Raw genomic sequence first — 14,636 nt, forward strand, 5'->3', positions numbered from 1 at the left:
TAAAAAAGCTGAAAAAAGGCCAAAAAAATTTTTTTTTTTTTTTTAAAAAGCACAAGTTTATGCTTCTTCAATCTTACATCTTGCCTTCTTTTCTTCTATGTGTAAACCTAATGGAGGAAAACCTGTGTAAAGTTTCATGTAGAAATCATAAAAGCTAGGTATGGAAGAGTTAGATTTCTCATGTTGACTCCCATCAGCTCTTCAAATGTGACTCATGCCTCATCTGCAAAAAGTCTATTAAACTAGTATATAGATAACGTGATTAAAGACTGAAAGTTTAATTTGGTCCCCAGCACAGCGGGTGGAGAATAAGACAAAATGTGAGTATTAGCATCCTGCAAAAAATAGAAATTTCATAAAATGGCACAATACAGAGACAAGATGCGATGCAAAAAGTTTTTTAATGCGGCAATTACACTACAAGGAGAGCAGTCAAAAATAAGAAGAAGACGTTTTTTTTTTTAAACAAGCATACATACGACTCCAAAGCAGAACAGATAAATAATTTATATTTAAATGATCGGTTCCATTTCCCCCTTAAAATTTTACTTTTTTTACAGAAATAATGGATTCACCTACCAGTGAACTATTAAATCATATGCAAAATTAGGTCATGCTAATATAAACTATTTAGAACTCCATCTATCACAGATGGATACAGACCGGCTGTAATAAAAGGAGACTGAATATTATCCTGTTCAGATGTTCTGTTAATGACAAATAGGGTGCTTCTGTAATTTATTAGGCTACACATTAACCCTTACATGTGTATATACATTATGGAAATACATCTGTATTATTGGGTAGAGGGGTTGATTCAGACACTGATAAGCTGGGGGAATAGTTCATTAGCAAATATGTCATCCCAGGCACTCTCTGCACACAGGGGGGACGACATGTCGCTGAAAGGGGAAGGGGAACCTTCATATCCGGAGTCGCTGTAGGTGTCCGCCAGGCAGGCTTCTTTCTCCAGACTGTTGAGGGCAGGAGAGGAGGGTCCAGAGAAAAGCTCAACTGCCTGACTCTGACTATTACATGCAGGGATGACCACTTCCTGTGGTTCATCTTTGACGCAGATGGTCTCCTCCTCCACCATGACCTCAGTAACGGGGAAGGCTACCTCGTCATTCTTCTCATTTGTGCCGCTCTCCAAGTCGGTGTGCTGCCCACTACTCACTTCCTCCACGGGCTTTGTATAGATGTGGTCAAAGTGAATCAGTTCATTAAGGGTCTCCAGCTTAACTGATGTGGGCCCCACAGTTGGAGATGGGGTGGTAGGTACTGGCTCACCCCCTCCGAGCAACAGGACCTGCGGCTCCTGGCAGTCTGGTTCACAAGACTTGAGAAATAACTCTGGGTCAAGGATGTCCAGAATGCCCAGCAGCAAATCAGACTAGGGAGAGAAAGAAAGGGGGTATAAGTATTCGTTCTGAATTGTTGTGGCGCTTTGGTGGAAATCTTAAGACCCACACTTTAGCAGGGACTCACCTCATTGTCTGAAGAGTCAGGACTATCTGTATCCATTGGGAAGTCTTCAGATTTAGGGACTGCTGGGCCTGCACCTGCTGCAGAGGCACACATAGCCTGAGTGCTGCGGACTCAGAAGACCCGATCCCCAAATCTGCATCGTTCCCGGTGGACAACATAACCTGAACCTTTGAGGGAAAAAAAGATTTAAAAAGAATTAATACAATTTTCCAATCCCTGCAATCCAGCCCACACCACTTCCCCTCTCAGCTCTCCATTCTTTTTTTACCTTCTCTTTCGAGTCAAGAGTGTCCAATCCAAGTCTTTGTCTCAGTTCCTCATTTTCTGTGAGCAGGCCATTTGTTTTTTCCCGGAGTAGCCTGTTTTCAATGTGAAGTTTCTGATTCTGCAGGAGGAAACAGATGTCTGTGAATGAAACCTGCAACAGTTTCAGGAACTAAAGTGTGAAGTATCACATGAAATGGCACAAACGGTTAAAAAAAAAAATTGCTTTGCATTTCTTCATACTAAGACATGCAATTACAAATTAATGCTATGGCTATAATGTGTAACAGTGTATACCTCCAGCTCCAACTCTAGGACTTGTTGCTCCAGCTCCCCCATTTTTGCCTTTTTTCTGTCTCTGGCTGTCTGAGCTGCCACTCTGTTCTTGAGTTTCCTGGGGAAAAAAAGGAAGGAGTGGGGGGAAAATTAGTTTCCACGATGCTGACTAAGCCCTCTGACATGACTTTGAGTTCACAGTACTGCGCAATCACCGGCCATGTTCCTGCCACGCAGGCAAAGCATGATATCAATGTCCTGCTCTGTAACAGCAGAGCCGGGCGGGTCCACCAACATTTAAATCCCTCACATACTTTTGACCAGCTAGCTTAAAGTGCAGCGCAGATACGATAACGTTTATGATATTTAACAGCTTCACATGACAGTTGTTATAGTGCGGAGATAACCTATTTACACCGCTATAGTCACACAGCATTTGAGCTTGCATTTATATTTTCTTGGCATTTGAACTAAACCGTAAACATAGCACCTATTGTCTTGCTAGGGGATCGATATCTTTGGGTGTGTCTCTGTATTAATTTCTTGAACAATGGCCCCATTTACGCTTTAGAAATAAGTAATAACACACAGATATAATTATAGATAAGGGTTTATTTTTGAACAAACCTGCGAAGCGCTTTCTCTTCAGGACTCAAATGTGTGAGTCTCTGTCTTTTTCGCACCGGCGGCCCTGCAGAAGTGTTGGAGTCTGAATCCGACGACACTTGGCTGGCCGTTGACGGTAAAACGACAGAGATGGGCCGGCTGAGGGCCGTCTGTGAGCCGGATTGCTTCCCTGATATGAGAAGGACTTTGTGGGCTCCTCCAGCCCCAGCTGCTACAACCACCATGTTGATGTATCCTGTTGTGTTGCTGTCTGAACTCAGAAATTACCGGGTGTCCGTATTAAAGTCAGTAGAAACCTTTAGGTTTCCCTGTTGACCCGAGCCCCGACAATTCTCAAATGCCTAAAGAAAATGGGCTGTGTCTGCGATCTTTTCTACCATCGTGGTGAAACCCGATAGGCTTTCAGCTGCTCTGACGCAATCAGCTTGAAGCTTGTGATTGGTCGCAATGCTGATGTAAGTTTGCACATAAAGTGTTTCACTCTGTTTGCAAAGTAAAATCGAGTTCCCTGTAATTTCCAGTCAAGCCTTATTGTCACATAAAGTCTAAATTTTTCAGTCCGTTATTTTTGCCTGCTTGCATGGGACTTTTTATCAAGTCCACATTAATATATTTATTAACTAGCCTCACTCGTGGATCTCCAAGGCTTATTTTGGCATAGATGGACCCAGCCTTTTTTCCATTGTGTGTGCAGCATTTACAAGCTTTCTGTTCAGCAAAGTCTAAAAGTTACCAGCTACTATATTAGTCTGAAAGGCAAAATGCCTTTATGCTAACTTCACCTTTTTTTTTTTTTTTTTTTTTACCTCAATTCGTTTCTTTTTTTTTAATTAAACATTTATTTTACCTTCCAGCTATCTGGGTAAATTGTGCTGGATAGAAAAGTTTCCTCATTCTTTTCTTTTCTAAAGGATTCTAATGAAGCAACAGGCTTTACAAGGCCTTCCCTGAAATACATTTCCTTTTTCCTGGACTGGTGGACTGATTAGCTTATTATTTTGTCTGTGAAATAGTTCCTGTCAACAGACATTTGTATATCTTTTCGAAATTAATTTAAACAGTATTTTTTTAGCTATATTTTATTACCTGCATGTGATGTCTTGCAGAATTTAAAACTGAATTAGTCAGGCAACATAAATCTTGATCCAGTGCCAAAAAGCCAACGCTTTTTGAAAACAAAACAAAACAAGAGGTGTTAACGGATGAGGCAGCAGTGAAAGATAATAATTTATAGGACCAGGCGTAGCTTATAACCTGGTAGACTTTGTCTACCTGCGTTCAACCACAGTAAAATTTCTGAGATGGCTTAGTGCCAACAAATACTCATGCACGGTTTCAACTGAAGCTGCCACCCAAAAGTAAACAGGCCACAGTCAGAAAGAGAAAAGACATCAATCGACTTCACAAGTACGCACTCTTCCTCAAACTTCTATTTGTCCTCAAACAGGAATTCACATTTTTGCAGTAACTGGCCACCATTATTGTTTACAGCTTGTAGCCCTTTGCCCCTACAGTTTGTCACCTCAGCAGGAGTAACTGCAACAGCTAGAGCAAACAGTGGCCTGTTTGCGAAGCTTTACAGGTGCTACAGAATCAGCATGTGAGAAAGTGAGAGCCTCGGTTTATGATCAATTGAAGAAAGGAAACAGGATTTAAAAACAGGATGTGCTGTATTTCCAGATATAAACATAATAGGTCAAAGCAAACAGGAAAAAATGTGTGAGCGTTCCTCTAAATTCCCCAAATGTAAGTTTCTTTATGTCAAGAAAGTAGGCAGCAATACAGCAGTTCATATTATACACTAGCCTTTAGCTCTAGAATGAAACTGTTATTTCTGACTTGGGGATGTCCCATCACACTTATATACAAGTGTCGCATTGGCCATCAGTGAAACGACCTTCTATATTTGCAGCATGTAGCTGTCAAGTTAATGCTGGAGGGGAAGGGAGGTTTAATAACTGCTAAGGGAGTTTCCTTACTGTGTGTCGTACTTTACTCTCACTACGTTCTGTTCTCGGTGGATATCTGTCATCAGTAAGTGTAAGAAAATGTCCAGCGTGTCAGTTAACATTCAAATGCCACTTGGAATTGTTCTGCTGAGCATTTTAAATGCAAATGATGCCTTCAGTCTGCAGTATTTCCCTGCATTTCACAGTAGAATGTCCCAGTGAATCCCACCACAGATTTAGACTATACAACAGAGTGTGGTAAGTACCTCATGAAAATCCTCTTAATACATGATTTGCTTACATGGGTGTAACAACACAATGCAAGCACAAACAATTAAGACTCAACAAACACAATTTGAGACGAGGAGATTAAAGAGTCTTAAAATGTGAAGGTCACTGCTGACCAAGTGGATAAAAAGAATGTAAAGTGTACTTCGAGAATGCAGGAAAAGGGGTCTTGAAGAGCATCTTGAATTCTTATGTCATTAAAAAACAACTGCTTTGGTGAAATCTCCCTGTTTTCTTTTTTTATTAGGCCACTGGAATAGCTCTGTACATTGTTTAAAATGGGAAAACTAGGCAGGGTTTGTCTAGTGATTTAATATATAGTTCAGAATTTTGAAGTCTGGACATATTTGTAAAGTGTTATAATTTCCTAAATCCTCATTTTTCCAAGATGTTAGTATTTTGGGGTTCAAGTTACATCACAGAGCCTGAGGAGAGCATCCTGACGGGAAACATCTTAACCTGGTTCAGGAACAGCACCATGCAGGACAGACGAGCTCTACAGAGGGTTGTGCGATCAGCTGAGCGCACCATCCGCTCCGAGCTCCCTGACCTGCACTCAATCTACAGCAGGCGGTGCTGGACCAAGGCCAGGAAGATCGTGAAGGACCTCAGCCATCCCTGTAAAGTTTCAAGAAGGAGTTAGGAGCCAAACAAAAGCGCTCTCTGATATGAATAAAAGCGTGATTGTTTGCACCTGGCTTTAATGCGTCGCCACATGAGATTCACTGTTAGAGTAACAATAGTAGGTTCTATACATCAGCACACCATCACATGGAGTCTGCATTTACATTGTACTAGCATAAGAAGGCAGCACCGCTATCAGCAAGGCTATAACATCTGACAAACACATTCTTCCTCTTACAAATAAGAAGTAAATATCCTAAGCAATAAAAGACACCCTCCCTCAGTGCAGTTCATTCACGAGTTTTGGTTCCGCAACTGTCTTATGTCTGTTGTATTGCTCACTAAACAAGCCTTGCATAAATAATGCTTTATTAGACACAATTGACCCCACTATACGTGTGCTGCACTTGCTTTGGGTGTGATTTACTATTAACCCTTCAAGTGCTGATGCCAAACTTGTCAATGCTTAGAAATGGTAGTATTTTCTGATTTTTTTTTATTCTTGTTCACCGATGGTGGAAATATGTCATCTGTTTTTTTTTAAAACAGTGTTAACAACATATTTAATGTTAGTTTATATACTGTGTTTATTTGCTCATAAAAAACGTTTTATTTTAGGACTGAGTATTAAAGTTGTATTATAGCCCTGACCTACTTTAGTTTTCTGGGAGAAATTAATCTTCATTGGAAAGAAGACGAATTGTTTGAATCTGCTGCAGAGCACGCAAGCTTGTGAAGAAATGTCAGGTTTGTTAAGTGAAACGTTCCATTGTTTTACATTCTAATAATGTGTTAAAGTGTTGAGAAACTATATTATAAGTGTTAGCACAACTCTAACTGACTGACATTATTGGCTGCTTTAAATCATTGGTTACACAACCAGGATTCAGATAATCTTCCTTGGAGGCCCGGAGAGGGACCGTGTGCAGAGTTAAACCTATGTATAGTCCGCCTTGTCGCTAGACTCGGCTCAGCCAGTACTTAAACACAAACACAAATGCAAACAGTGATAGACTCACAAACTCAGAAGTGGGGATCCTCCCTGGAGTTCAGTGTTGGAGTCTGTGATTAAGGTGGGCGGATCCACAAAACCACAGTTTAAAATGAAAGAATCCCAAAATCATCAAAAAGCCTCTCAGGGTGTATGAATCACGTCTATTTCTTCCAGATGGAGACATACTGTAACTGTGATACAAGATATAATCAGGCCTTTTAAATTAAAGTTGTAGCCTGCTGTATCCACACTGTTGTGCCAAAGGAGGACATACTTACTATTCTGTTTGAGTACACTGTGGTATGTCAACCACCCACAACTTGCATGTTTGCCTCTGTGTTCTTCACTTGGCCAAGTCTCTTCCAAGAAAGAAAATGACAATGAATAAGCTTGATTTGAATTACTACTGAAACAATAAGTTTAAAGTGAAGCAAATATGTTCTTCCTTTTATAACCTACCCATGGATTTGATACTGGTTATGTAACTCTTATGCTAGTAAAGAGGTAATGAAAGTAATTACATTTTATGCCGCCTACATTTCATCTACGTGTGCAGTTAAATATTTTGTGTGTTTCCATGAATGTGAATTTAGCACTAAGGTGGGCCATTATGCTCTCCAAAATGACCGGAATTGATCACTATTGAAATAACTTTATAACTTAGATTTGATGGCTAGTCTGGCGATCTGTATTGTTGACTCTGAAGACAGGCAAAATGAAGAAATGTGCATGCCAGCTTTAAATAACTACTGCTCGTGGCTTTGTTTGCTGTCAGCTGCACCAGTTCTATCCTACCCTGCACTCCACATCGTTTTTTCTTCATTACAATCTTAATTAAAAACAATATTACTAGATTAAAGTACGTGTCAGCACTCATGATTCAATTAAGAACAAAATACTAATACGTGTTTAATTAGAGGCTGTTATCAACTTAGCATCAGTTGTTTTTCTTTTCCAGGAAAGGCCTGGTCTGTACAGTGAAGGCTAAGCATGCAGAGTAAACAGCAACACCCGTGTGTGCTCATCAGGGCGGCCGCTCTTGTAAATGGTGGTGGTATGGGGCAAAGCCGAGGTGAACAATGGAGGTGAGTGGGGTTACACCCTGGGACCACAGCCAGCTGCAGAGGGAGGTGGGTCAATGTGTCTGCAAATACCTCCTTCCCACTGCACATCTCGCTCCCTGTCCACACCCACCAGGGTGTTTGTCTGGCCTGGAGGTTTCCCACACCCTCCACCTCCTGCTCTCATCTCCTCTTTCTCTGTGTTTTTTCTCCTGTCTGTTTCTCTTCTTAAATAAACAGGATGCTAAATATTTATTTAGCATGCATTTTTTTCATATCTTTTTACATCAAGGTGTTATTTTAACTTCATCTTTTCACAACACTTAGGTCTGTGTTGGCGAGAAAGCTTTTGCAACTCTGCTAATGCAGAACTGTTGACTCACTGCAGGGTTATTCCACTTCTACACTAATGCTGCACTAACACATCATCCAGCAGCTCATTCAGTCCTTTGAGACAGTAAAGTTACTAGCAGGTGGTTGTGCATCTGAGTTCACGTACCTGTTTGCTGGCCTGTCTACAGATAAGGCTTATAAGACTTTGCATATGTGACAGTTAAGACTAGAGGGACACTACAAGTTTTGAGCAGTACACACATGGCCTCACCTTTGGTTCAAAGAAACCATGTTTCTCTTTGATGCATCACAAGTTGGGGTTTTTTGCATTGAAGAATTAGGAGATATCACAGGAAACAGTAAAACTGAATGCATCTTTTATCATTTTTCCTAAATCCAGCATGTAACCTTGTTGGTCTATAATTGTCTTAGAGTCTCTGGGAGCACTTTGTTCACCCAGATAAGCCATGCTTTGTTAGTGCAGAGGCTGACATAGCGCGCTTTTTGTTTGATGGGCCACATTTACTCTGGTCTCATTGTACTGCCAGACAGACGACAACAACAACACTTTTGCCAGTAACAACACAGTAATGTTCAGATACAGAAGAAGACGATCTTGCAGGAACCTCATGATAACCTGAAACCACCCCTTTTGGAGGCGTTAATATATGGAGTTATAGTGCTCTGTTGCTGTGCAGCCACCTCAGCTGTTATTATGTTTAAGAACAAGATTAAATGGTTTTGCACTTGTGGTTGAAATCAACTTCCTGACCATTTATGTGTCAACTGAAGTATCTTAAGTCCCCTGAAGACTGTTGTACAATTAAACTGGCAACAATGTGCTAACTTACTTCACCAAAGAGACATAAAGTAGAGTGAATGAAATTAGAGTGCCACATAAAGTAGATTATAATTAGAAGGAAAAACTATTACAAATTCCTTGTATGTACACATTCAGCACTAACATGCATGAGTCGGTCTGTACTTGGACAGATCTGATGGATTGGCTCCACTATGATGCAACCCAGAAGCAAGAAGGAAAACATCTGTCCTCAACATGATGAAATCTGTCTTAATCTTGCATTAATCATAACCTAGGCCATTGGTCATAACTGTCACTTCCTCTCTGCCTAGTCAGATATGTGTGTTGCACACATCCTATAGTGGCAATGTTTTTAAGGAGTAATATTCATTTTTATATAACATGTCACGCTAATACCCCGGCTGAAGTTTGCTCATGGAGAAGTCATGTGTGCTACTGCCCCCTGGTGTTTGTAACAGTACATTGCAACCATCTTTGAGTTGAGCTATTTTCAATGGAAGGCGGAAAAAAACGTTTGAAAGTAGCTACATCTTTATTTTATAATCCCATCTCTCTTTTTTTGTCTCTGGTGTTTCATTCAGCCAGAGGGAAGAGACAAACCAGTTCAATTCAATTCCTCATAAGAGATTTTTTAAAAATACCTGTGTCTAATCTCCATGTGAAACAGTTAAGCCGTTCTTACCCCAGTTCTGCGTGTATTACTACAATTTTCTGGTGCATTTGTTACTTCTAGGATGGGCTATGGTAATTCCTTATTTTTATTTTCTGAAAGCTCCCTCAAAAATCTTCAGTTGATCCAAAATGTTGCAGATAGAGTACTAGCAAACTCGAGACTGCCCGAATACCTTGTCCTTATTATCCGCATCCCTATCACATTAGAGATCACATGGTATATTATACCGACTGAGCAATTTGCCAGAGTTTCCAAAAATACAATGGGAACTAGAATCTTCAGCCACAAGGCTCCTTTCCTGTGAAATCAGCTCCAAGCATGGATTCGGGGGAGAGACAGCCTCTTTACATTTAAGGGTACATTTAGGTTTCAGACTTTTCTTTTTGAAAACGATTATTATTTGATTTGGATCAGGTGATCTTGAGCCATCCCTGCTACAGGTCCAGGCTACTGAGGAAGCTCCCATGATGCAATGACCTCTTCTCTTTTTCACTCCCTGTGTGTTCATATGCCACTACTGTAAGTAATCTAAACAACTCTCTCTCTCTCTCTCTTTTTATTGCTCATTGGTCTCTTTCTCCTCACATTCAAAACCTGTCACTACAGATGGCTGCCCCTACCCAAACCTGGTTCTGTTGGAGCACTGTACCGTCACCAAGAACTTTCTAACAGGGAATTCTTGCATTTGTCTCTAACACAGTATTACCTTACCCACATAAGGGAAACTGACCTGAATGCCACTTAGTGTTTCTTTAGTGACACGATCCACACTCCCAAGGCAACACAATTAATCCCCTTTTATGAGCTGGAGAGATGATTCAGTTGTTTATTTATGAGGAAAAAAATTAAAATTCACCACATCTCAAGCTGTAAATCCACCAAAACATGTGGTGGCTTAAAACAAATGGCACAGCTGACAAGGCTATGCCAAAATGCATGCTTAAACAATGCAAAACAATAGATATACAGTGGGGCAAAAAAGTATTTAGTCAGCCACCGATTGTGCAAGTTTCCCCACTTAAAATGATGACAGAGGTCAGTAATTTGCACCAGAGGTACACTTCAACTATGAGAGACAGAATGTGAAAAAAAAAAATCCATGAATTCACATGGTAGGATTTGTAAAGAATTTATTCATAAATCAGGGTGGAAAATAAGTATTTGGCCAATAACAAAAATACAACTCAATACTTTGTAACATAACCTTTGTTGGCAATAACAGAGGTCAAATGTTTACTATAGGTCTTTACCAGGTTTGCACACACAGTAGCTGGTATTTTGGCCCATTCCTCCATGCAGATCTTCTCGAGAGCAGTGATGTTTTGGGGCTGTCGCCGAGCAACACGGACTTTCAACTCCCGCCACAGATTTTCTATGGGGTTGAGGTCTGGAGACTGGCTAGGCCACTCCAGGACTTTCAAATGCTTCTTACGGAGCCACTCCTTTGTTGCCCGGGCGGTGTGTTTTGGATCATTGTCATGTTGGAAGACCCAGCCTCGTTTCATCTTCAAAGTTCTCACTGATGGAAGGAGGTTTTGGCTCAAAATCTCACGATACATGGCCCCATTCATTCTGTCCTTAACACGGATCAGTCGTCCTGTCCCCTTGGCAGAAAAACAGCCCCATAGCATGATGTTTCCACCCCCATGCTTCACAGTAGATATGGTGTTCTTGGGATGCAACTCAGTATTCTTCTTCCTCCAAACACGACGAGTTGAGTTTATACCAAAAAGTTCTACTTTGGTTTCATCTGACCACATGACATTCTCCCAATCCTCTGCTGTATCATCCATGTGCTCTCTGGCAAACTTCAGACGGGCCTGGACATGCACTGGCTTCAGCAGCGGAACACGTCTGGCACTGCGGGATTTGATTCCCTGCCGTTGTAGTGTGTTACTGATGGTGACCTTTGTTACTTTGGTCCCAGCTCTCTGCAGGTCATTCACCAGGTCCCCCTGTGTGGTTCTGGGATCTTTGCTCACCGTTCTCATGATCATTTTGACCCCACGGGATGAGATCTTGCGTGGAGCCCCAGATCGAGGGAGATTATCAGTGGTCTTGTATGTCTTCCATTTTCTGATGATTGCTCCCACAGTTGATTTCTTCACACCAAGCTGCTTGCCTATTGTAGATTCACTCTTCCCAGTCTGGTGCAGGTCTACAATACTTTTCCTGGTGTCCTTCCAAAGCTCTTTGGTCTTGGCCATGGCGGAGTTTGGAGTCTGACTGTTTGAGGCTGTGGACAGGTGTCTTTTATACAGATGATGAGTTCAAACAGGTGCCATTCATACAGGTAACGAGTGGGGGACAGAAAAGCTTCTTACAGAAGACGTTACAGGTCTGTGAGAGCCAGAGATTTTCCTTGTTTGAGGTGACCAAATACTTATTTTCCACCCTAATTTACGAATAAATTCTTTACAAATCCTACCATGTGAATTCATGGATTTTTTTTTCACATTCTGTCTCTCACAGTTGAAGTGTACCTCTGGTGCAAATTACTGACCTCTGTCGTCATTTTAAGTGGGGGAACTTGCACAATCGGTGGCTGACTAAATACTTTTTTGCCCCACTGTACATATATATTGCATACATATGCAAAATGCAACATGTTTGTTTATGTATGCAAATCAAACAATTCTGGAGTTAGGACATGAGGTGAAAGCTGAGAAATGCTGAGAAATTATCTTTGTATTAAAAAATCCTCATTCTTCTTCTTCTTAGTGGTTCCCCCTTTAGGGGTCGCCACAGCTGCTAAATCCTCACTGGTGCAGAGTAATGGAAATGGGCTGACATTTATAGCCACAATGATCACTCAAAGCATTTTAGACTGAAAGACAAATTTAACCGTACATTCTTACAGGGTTTTATTCAGTACACCATATCTACCTCACATCCATGCCCAATTTATAATCACAAAATCCACACAGGCACAGGGAGAACATACAAATGCACCACAGAAAGGAAACCAGGAACATTCTTGGTTTGAGGTGACAGTGCTAACCACGGTACTACTGTGCAGGGTTGCCTTACATTTACCAGTAAGAAAAGCCTGTCAAATGCCTCTAAAGCAAAAAAAAAAAGATTCCTGTGGTCATGTGGTAGAATTTAAATAATTTTGATTGTTATAGTAGTTTTAGGTCATTTGTTTATAAAACAAACTTCTGTTTGCACTTAATGACTCAGTATCATAATTATTCCTGGTAGCTAGATAATGTCAGCACTCTGCACTCCCTGCTATCCAAATGGGATTGGAAGACCAGTAATGCGATTGAAAGCTACACAGCTGTTGCATGTGTTGCCATTATTTTTTCAAGTGCTGATTCCAAGGTCAAAGGTCAACCTTTAAATATAACCTTTGCAGTTGAAACGCATTTAAAGATAAAATAGACTTCAGAGGTTTGACCTACATGCAAGCTGAAAATCCATTTAAGTCTCAATGATTTCAACAGCGTGAGATAATAACTAAATTTCCTTCTGCTTCACACAAAGCTCTGATTTCCAAGCAAAATTGAATTTGTGTTTTACCAGCTACTAGTCTGAGCTGAAGTCCCTTTGATGTCTCCTTTAACTGGATCCTGTATGTGTGTGTGTCTATGAGCATATGTGCGTGAGTACCCATTACCACAAAATCAGCAGAAAACAAAATAAGTCTCACAGACATCAAAGAGACCCAGGAGGGAAGATGATCTGTTTTGAGTCATGGCAAACCACATTTCTCTCCCCGACCAGTTCTCCAGTCATCCCTCACTCCAACCACGATCCTTACATCTCTACTGCCACCCAACCACTGGGTGGCACATGCGGCAAAGTGTTGTAATATGTCAGCATGTCCTCTCACGCAAGATCCCTCCTTTCAAACCAGAATGAGTGATGTGCAGAACAGCTTTTCATTTGAGGATTTAGATGTTTGGGATTTGGCGATGCCTGTAGTCAGAAGCAACAAGAGAGCAATGAAATGGGAGTTTTGGGGGATTTGTTGAACCATCTGAGGGAGTGAAAGGGCCTTAATAAGGAAGAAGAGTGAGGAGATGGGGATAGGGGAGATGAATGAAGATGAGACAGAGATACTCAAAGATGGTAATTTTGTATCTGCAGTTTGGCAGCTTCAAACAGAATCTTTTCGGGTTTAGTGCTCAGTGGGATGTCAGTTAATGACGCTGCGCTGCCAATAAATACATTTAAAATATCTAAGAACAAATAAAGCAGTTAATTATAGAAAAGGATATTACAAAAAGATTTGTGTAGGCCCACAACTGTTTCTCAGTTTGGATGCATTAGTTGATTTTTTAAAATTTATTATCACTTTAACACATTGGGAATGTTGTCATTGCAAACAGTTCATTTGATGCTTTGTGATCCAAGTCACTGTGGGAGGTTTCTGTATTAAACAACAACAACAAAAAACCCTTCCTACCAGTGGGCTCCCAACTGCTTATACAAACACAGAAACCCAGCAGTCACTGCAAGCAGATGCGGTATTGGACGGTCTTCTGAAAAAAACAAAACAAAAATCCCTAAAACTGTTCTTTATCAACGCTTTTACAAATTGCCTCTATTGTGTTAACTATTGGCATTAACTGTAAAATAAGTTTACAATTATTTCAATTATCTTAGCTTAACATAAAGTCAGTAAACTAAAGGGAATAGAGAGAATGACTTGTCTAAATCAGCCAAAACCCACATTTATAGGTTCATAACATCATCATAACTAACACTTTATATTGCCTTTGTTTAAAATCTATTCAAGAAAACTTGTTTTTATCGTGCTGGACTGCATTTTTTTTAGTGGGCATTTAAAGAACCAATATGAGTTTGTTGCAAATGCAACACTTCAGTAACTCCTAAAATTAAACTTCTGCACATCAATATTTTCTGAGAGAGACAATAAAAACAGCCCTTTTTCATTTATAATCATAGTAATAAAAAAAACAAACCCTGATGTTTACATCAAAGAAAACTCTTTCCCAATGTAGTTTTCTAAAGTGGAAGAAGTTACCTAAAAATGATTTTTGTGTCCACGCACATGCACGCCACTCTCCTGAGGGCTTCTCATCTGTCCCCTGTCTTGCTTCCTCTTCCACTTTCCTGCCACGTCGCCATCGGCCAAACCCCTCGCTCTTTTAATTTGTGCTCATTGATGAGATCAGTCACTTTTTCATTTTCTCAAAGCCACACTTTCTGATATATTGTGCTTCAATTTTTCTTCAGATAAAGGCATGCCAACACATTGTTGTTT

General features: G+C 40.6%; 1 protein-coding gene across 1 annotated transcript; it reads right to left on the reverse strand.

Annotated features, from left to right (window-relative positions):
- Positions 1-1,079: 1,079 nt before the first annotated feature.
- On the reverse strand, positions 1,080-3,018 carry xbp1 (X-box binding protein 1). Its single transcript, XM_085295313.1, has 5 exons — positions 2,656-3,018; positions 2,050-2,146; positions 1,757-1,873; positions 1,489-1,655; positions 1,080-1,393 (listed from the first exon to the last, which is right to left on the reverse strand). The coding sequence occupies exons 1-5, from the start codon at positions 2,877-2,879 to the stop codon at positions 1,216-1,218; spliced, it is 783 nt and encodes a 260-aa protein (XP_085151439.1). The 5' UTR covers positions 2,880-3,018; the 3' UTR covers positions 1,080-1,215.
- Between the last annotated feature and the right edge of the window lie 11,618 nt (positions 3,019-14,636).

This window comes from Mchenga conophoros, linkage group LG12 (genome assembly GCF_057382185.1).
Source record: "Mchenga conophoros isolate Kocher_MC1m ecotype Shallow Benthic linkage group LG12, M_conophoros_male_GT1.1, whole genome shotgun sequence".
NCBI classification, from domain to species: domain Eukaryota; kingdom Metazoa; phylum Chordata; class Actinopteri; order Cichliformes; family Cichlidae; genus Mchenga; species Mchenga conophoros.